We start from the raw sequence: 6142 nt of genomic DNA, 5'->3' as shown, positions 1-6142 counted from the left end.
GCACCACGAGATCAGCTTGAGCTTTGACTGCCACCAGAGATACAACAAGCCAACAACGTCTCATCTTCTGCCGTTGCCGTCACTCCCTGCAGGAACAAACGTTTGCGCCGTTTGGCTGCAAGAGACATGTGGGCCCCAGTGGCCCCCTCACGCCGCGTGGGCCGTGCGCCCCCTCCACCTGCCAGTCGCTGTCCTCTCTATCTCTCTCCCCGGTGCATATATTGGCGAGAGAGAGGCAGCAGGCAGCGCTCGCAACCACTCCCACTACTATTCCCCAAGCGAGTCCGGGAGATATCCTAAACTCCAAAGCAGCGAAGGGAAGAGGCGGAGGGGAAAGCAACAAGCGGTAGGGCTCGCCTCCCTGTTTGCTAGCTTCCTTCCTCTCGCGTAAATTCCTCGGCGTTTTCTCGATCGGTTCTTATCATCTTGCGCTATTTTTAATCGAATCCTGGTGCGCGCGTTCCTCTTGTTGTTTTCAAGCGTTTGTTGGTTGGTTCGCGGAGGAGAGCATCTGCTCCGATTCCATGGCGCGGCTGCTAGCAGCTAGCTGCCTTTCCCCAACCTCTCCCTCTACCTGTTCCTCGTTCGAGCCATTTCTCTCCGGCCCCTTCTTCTCTGAGTTTGGGCACGGGTTTTGATTTCTTCCTTGCGTGTGCGTGTGAGTTCAACTTGTTTGTCATCTCCCTAACCTTCTTTGTTCGTTTGCACGGGGAAGGGATGGGGGTTTGTTTGGTTCGGCGTGCCCTGTGGCACATACGCACAGATTTATCGATCCTTTGTTGCTAGCTCACTGCTGAAATCTAAGCCTGGTCATATTTATCTCTTCCTCTCACGGCGCTCTCCTCCGTTTTCCTCTTTGTCCAGATCTTTCAGAAGACGCCGGGAGCGAGGCGGGTAGATACACAGCGCCTGCCATGTCGCGTCTCTGTGACTTGGACTGGTCGGTGACCTGAGACCGAGTAGAGTCCAAGGAGGGAGGTAGCTGCCAGTCGCGCAACCTGTTGGGGGCAGGAAGGAAGGAAGCTAGGGAGAGTAAGCGCTCTTTGTGACTTGTTTTCTCCCGATGGCGGCCGCCTCGTCCGCGCCCTTCTTTGGGCTCGGCGACACGCAGATGCAGCCAGCACAGGGTTCCTCCCTGCCGCAGCAAAACTCCGCGGCGGCTGCTCCCGGCGCCGCGGCGCCGCCCAAGAAGAAGAGGAACCAGCCGGGCAATCCAAGCAAGTCCCCTAATAACCCTAGCTGCTTTGCACCTGTTGATGATACGATCTGATTATTGATTTATCTTCTGTACGGGTTCGTTGTGTGGATGCAGATCCTGACGCGGAGGTGATCGCGCTGTCGCCGCGGACGCTGCTTGCGACGAACCGGTTCGTGTGCGAGGTGTGCAACAAGGGGTTCCAGCGGGAGCAGAACCTGCAGCTGCACCGGCGCGGGCACAACCTGCCGTGGAAGCTGAAGCAGAAGAATCCCAAGGAGGCGCGGCGGCGTGTGTACCTGTGCCCGGAGCCGACGTGCGTGCACCACGACCCGTCCCGGGCGCTCGGCGACCTCACCGGGATCAAGAAGCACTACTGCCGCAAGCACGGCGAGAAGAAGTGGAAGTGCGACAAGTGCAACAAGCGCTACGCCGTGCAGTCCGACTGGAAGGCGCACTCCAAGACCTGCGGCACCCGCGAGTACCGCTGCGACTGCGGCACGCTCTTCTCCAGGTCCGTTTTTCCGATCGATTCTTCTTCTTCTCCGGCAGGACCTTCGATTATCGCTTGTTCCTCGATGTGTCGACAAGATCAGTTTCTGCTTTATTTCTCCTAGAACCAGCAACGCATACGGCTGGATTCTAGCTAGCTCGCTTGCCGTTTCTTCCACCCTTTCGTCTTCAATTCACGGATTGTTTTGTTTTGCATGATTGTGTCATGATGAATCGGTCCCTTGATCAGCAGCGATGTGATGGGTGTGCGGTGCGTTAGGGTTAGGGCTGTCAGTAGCAAAGATGGCGTGTGTTGCTTTGCTTTGCCGGTATAGGATTTCCATTCCTGCGCGAGGGGCTGCTGGGGATAGAGAGAGGAGAGAGAGTGTGCGAGACTAGAGAGGTTTTGGAGGAGGCGAGGAGCGGCTGCGGCTCCCACGTGAATTGCTCTTGTCGGGAGGGGACTGGAGATATGCGCGCAGGCACTTCCTGGCATGGTCATTTGAGGGCAGTTTCCTCTTTTTCACCTCGGAATCCACGCCCTGCTGCAGTCCCGGCCCCTTTCACTCTCTCTGCAAGCCTGCATCCCTACCTGTTCACGTGATGGCATTGCCCTCTCGCAAGCAGCCACGCGCCCAGCCTTGCACAGGCTTCCTTCCTTCTCATGTGATGCATGGCAACTCGCCAGAAGCCCAGAACGGCAGAACTGGACGCGCACGCGCTCTGCTGTGTGTGGTGCCGGCTAGCTTTGACAGTTTGACCCCCTCCGGCTCCGGCTAATCGTCTCCATCTCGCTCGTTTTAACGTGTCACAAGCCTGTATTTTCTGTACGACAGCTGGTGTACATCATCTCCCGTTTCACTGGTGTGGAAGGAATGCATAGCCAGCTGCATTAGATCGAGTACGTGCATGGCGTCACTTGGACTGATTTCTGTGTTAGGTCTCGAGAAAATCTTGGGTTGGGCTGATGATTTCTTGATTCGTTTCTGTGACATTCTAGCGTGATTTTCTAAATGAATTCTAGCATGATTTTTTTTTTGTCTTCTACGGCCTAGTACAGTTTGTATCCAGACGTCAAGTACTCATTGTATTGTATCTGTAGTTTTGCTCCAGTCATTGCACTCAACTAAGGCTCGGTAGCACTTGATTCACTAATAAATGTATACATGCAGTATTAAATCCAGCTCCATAAATAAGTAGCTTCCTGCCACTTGTAAAACTTTCACACAATAAATAAGTAGCCTTCAAGCCAAATGACCTGGTAGATATTGATTCATCTGGCAGGAAATTTTTGTCTTGAATGCAATATTCTGGTGGGATTTCTTTTTGTTAAGTATAACACTTTTTACGCTTGGGCGAAACATTTCTTTTGTCTTTACTATACATCCACAAATTCGATTGAAGACTATGCAAGAATATCAGTGGCTTGACGTAAGTAAATCTGTTAATAAAACAGTTGTGCTAAATTGTTGATTATTACTACTTACTGCCCCTAGAACTCTGTAGTCCGATACCCTGAGCTACTTGTCATCTTGGTTAATGCATTAGAATAAATAGAATCTTAATGTTCTTTATGGCATTTTGCATTATCTTCCCAGTTAATTGTGTACCTGTATATGATTCTCACTGCCATAGCAATCAACATGTAGTATTTTGTGAATCACTCAATTTTGCCACATGCCTAGAGAAAAAACATCAATTGCAAACCCACTTCAAGTCTTCAACAGCCTAACAACATCGCTGCTTTTGATTCAGCGAGTGTATCCTGGGATTTGATCTTATATCGATTGCATTGATGTATTATTTCTTAATAAATAATGTGAAGATATTAGAATATCCTAGTATGTATTTTTTTTGTAAATTTATTAAGATATCCTTGCAAAGTTTGGTAAGTTCAAGCTGTAATCTTATTAGTCTTACACACATCTGTTGGTCAGAATATCTTTAGATTTTGACATTTTCACGTATGAATGCAGGAGGGACAGCTTCATCACCCACCGCGCTTTCTGCGACGCGCTGGCTCGTGAGAGCGCGCAGATCCCACCCATCGGCGCAGGCCTCTACGTCGGCTCCGGCAGCATGAGCCTCGGGCTCTCCGGCGCCGCCGCCCAGATGCATGGCTTCGCAGACCAAGGCCAGTCCTCTTCAGCAGCAGCTGCCGCGCAGTTCGACCACATCATGCCGTCGTCCTCGGGCCCCTCCATGTTCCGTTCTCAGGCGTCGGCCTCCTCGTCGTCTTTCTTCCTCGGCGGCGGCGCTCCTTCTCCCGCCCAGGACTTCTCCGAGGACGGCGAACACTCCCAGGGCGGCCAGGGCTCATCTCTGCTTCACGGCAAATCGCCCTTCCATGGCCTGATGCAACTCCCGGAGCAGCAGCACCAGCCGGGCAGCAGCAACGCCAACGGCAACCTCCTGAACCTCGGTTTCTTCTCTGGCAACGGCGGCGGCTCGGCCGGCGGCCAGGACGCGAGCATTGCCATACAAGACCAATTCAACGCCGCCGCCGGCGGCAGCAACGCCGAGCACGGCGGCGTGATGGCGTCCATGGGAAGCCACCTCAGCGCCGGCTTCCCTTCTTCCCTGTACAACTCATCTCCATCAGCCGGCCTGCCGCAGAACTCGGCGACGGCTCTCCTAATGAAGGCTGCCCAGATGGGCTCGACGTCGAGCACCCACAACGGCCCGAGCGCGCTGCTCCGTGCGGCCGGCTTCAGCGCCTCCAGCGGCGGGCAGGGGACTAGCAGGGCTGCAGGAGAAGGGACGTCGCACGAGGCGCACTTCCATGACCTCATCATGAACTCTCTGACAGGCGGCGGCGGCGGCTTCTCCGGCGCCGGCGCAGGGTTCGGGGCCGTCGACGACGGCAGGCTGAGCACAAGGGACTTCCTCGGCGTCGGCAGGGGCTCGATGGCGCCGCCGGGGCTCCACATCGGCGCGCTGGACCCGGCCCAGATGAAGTGATCGATATGATGATGGGATCAAGGCAATGAACAACAACAACAAAATAAGATGCAAGATGCAAGGAGTCAATAAACAGACGGACGTGCACGTGGAAGCGAGCTTTCGCGTGCATGGGAGGTAAGTTAGCTTGTGAGGAACCGGAGAGATCAAGTGAACTTAATCTAGATATGTTTCCATTTAATTTCTGTGTCGTTGATGGTGCCATGACATGGCTAGGGCGCTGCATGCAACTTCATTTTGTTATTTCGGTACAATTTCGTTTCGTTGAGTTTAAGTGCTTAAGTTTTGGCTGGAGATTGGTGGTCTCCCCTGATGTCAAGTTCATCATGTGGGGGCCGGAGACCAGACCTGAACCTAAGCAGATGTTTTGGACGTTTACTGCTTGTTGTCTCGTGCTCTTCTGGATACGCTGCTCCCGTTTGCATATGATGATGGTGGTGGTGGTGATATTTCATGTTGGTTTGTTCTCTGGGTCGCGCTGCTTTCAAAGTTGAAAGGGGCCGGCGGTGCAGGATGCAGAAGCGTAGGCATTAACTGTGGGCTATGCTCGGTCGATCAGGACAGCGCAGGAAGCTACGACAAGCATATCGACCAAAGCACGCATCCCAGTGATATGGCTAGCTGCTTGATTTGCTGTACCCCTGCATCAGCTTTCTCTCTCACACACACACACATAAGAGGGAGGATTTGCATAGACATATGTAGTAGGGCACATCAAAAGGTTTCTAGGGAACATTTGGAAGTAGCTGAATGCTACAGAACAAAGGATGAAAGGGTCTGAAGGACTGTCCACGTGAAGAGAGAGAGCGCAATGCATGCAAGTCTGTGCAGGTCCAGGACTAGGCAGGCCTGGCGTTTGCAGCGTGTGCTACTGTTTCCCAGTTCCCACAGGGAAATGTTTGTGGCGATTGGGTATGAATGTACAGTACAACATTGTACTACACCGTACAGGTAACCATGAGAATGTCTGTACATGTATATACTTTTGATTACTGCAGGCATAACTGTAGCGAAGCCGCCAGCGCAGCGCCAGATTGCACGTCCTACGACTGTAGGCAAACAAGACGAGTGAGTTGTGTAAACAGTGCATGAAAGAAACAAGAACATATAGAAACCTATGTACGTATACATGGTGTGCAGACTTGCTAGTATCGTGTGGACTGTGGTGCAGGTGAGGTAAGAATAACATATGAAATGAACGTGATCAGGGCCGTCGCCTGTGGATCTAACGGTTGTATCGTGTTTCCATATGTGGAGGCGGGGAAATCCAACAGTACGGGGGCGTTTTCTTCCACTGTCTTATTTTTAGCACGTGTCACATCGAATGTTTAGATACTAATTAGGAGTATTAAACGTAGACTATTTACAAAACTCATTACATAAGTGGAATCTAAACGGCGAGACGAATCTATTAAGCCTAATTAAGCCTAATTAATCCATCATTAGCAAATATTTACTGTAGCAACACATTGTCAAATCATGGACTAATTAGGC

General features: G+C 52.1%; 1 protein-coding gene across 3 annotated transcripts; it reads left to right on the top strand.

Moving 5' to 3' along the window:
* The first annotated feature begins 223 nt into the window (after positions 1-223).
* LOC101757375 (protein indeterminate-domain 5, chloroplastic) lies at positions 224-5055 on the top strand. 3 transcript variants are annotated; one of them, XM_004957541.3, is made up of 4 exons: positions 224-346; positions 865-1217; positions 1313-1709; positions 3664-5055. In XM_004957541.3, exons 2-4 carry the CDS (start codon positions 1064-1066, stop codon positions 4646-4648), a joined length of 1536 nt encoding a protein of 511 aa, XP_004957598.1. In that variant the 5' UTR covers positions 224-346; positions 865-1063; the 3' UTR covers positions 4649-5055. The 3 variants fall into 3 exon arrangements, with proteins under 3 accessions (XP_004957598.1, XP_004957600.1, XP_004957599.1); XM_004957543.4 differs by lacking the exon at positions 224-346 and adding an exon at positions 446-652; XM_004957542.4 differs by lacking the exon at positions 224-346 and adding an exon at positions 446-658.
* The last annotated feature ends 1087 nt before the right edge of the window (positions 5056-6142 follow it).

Source organism: Setaria italica, chromosome II, assembly GCF_000263155.2.
Source record: "Setaria italica strain Yugu1 chromosome II, Setaria_italica_v2.0, whole genome shotgun sequence".
Taxonomy (NCBI): Eukaryota; Viridiplantae; Streptophyta; class Magnoliopsida; order Poales; family Poaceae; genus Setaria; species Setaria italica.
Note: the sequence above shows the minus strand (reverse complement) of the source record. Positions and strands in the feature narration are given on the sequence as shown.

Excerpts from the sequence above, each read along its gene's own strand:
- LOC101757375 (XM_004957541.3), top strand. The coding sequence starts at position 1,064 with ATGGCGGCCGCCTCGTCCGCGCCCTTCTTTGGGCTCGGCGACACGCAG. Across the intron at positions 1,218-1,312 it reads GAACCAGCCGGGCAATCCAA|ATCCTGACGCGGAGGTGATC; the intron begins GCAAGTCCCCTA and ends GTGTGGATGCAG. Across the intron at positions 1,710-3,663 it reads TGCGGCACGCTCTTCTCCAG|GAGGGACAGCTTCATCACCC; the intron begins GTCCGTTTTTCC and ends GTATGAATGCAG.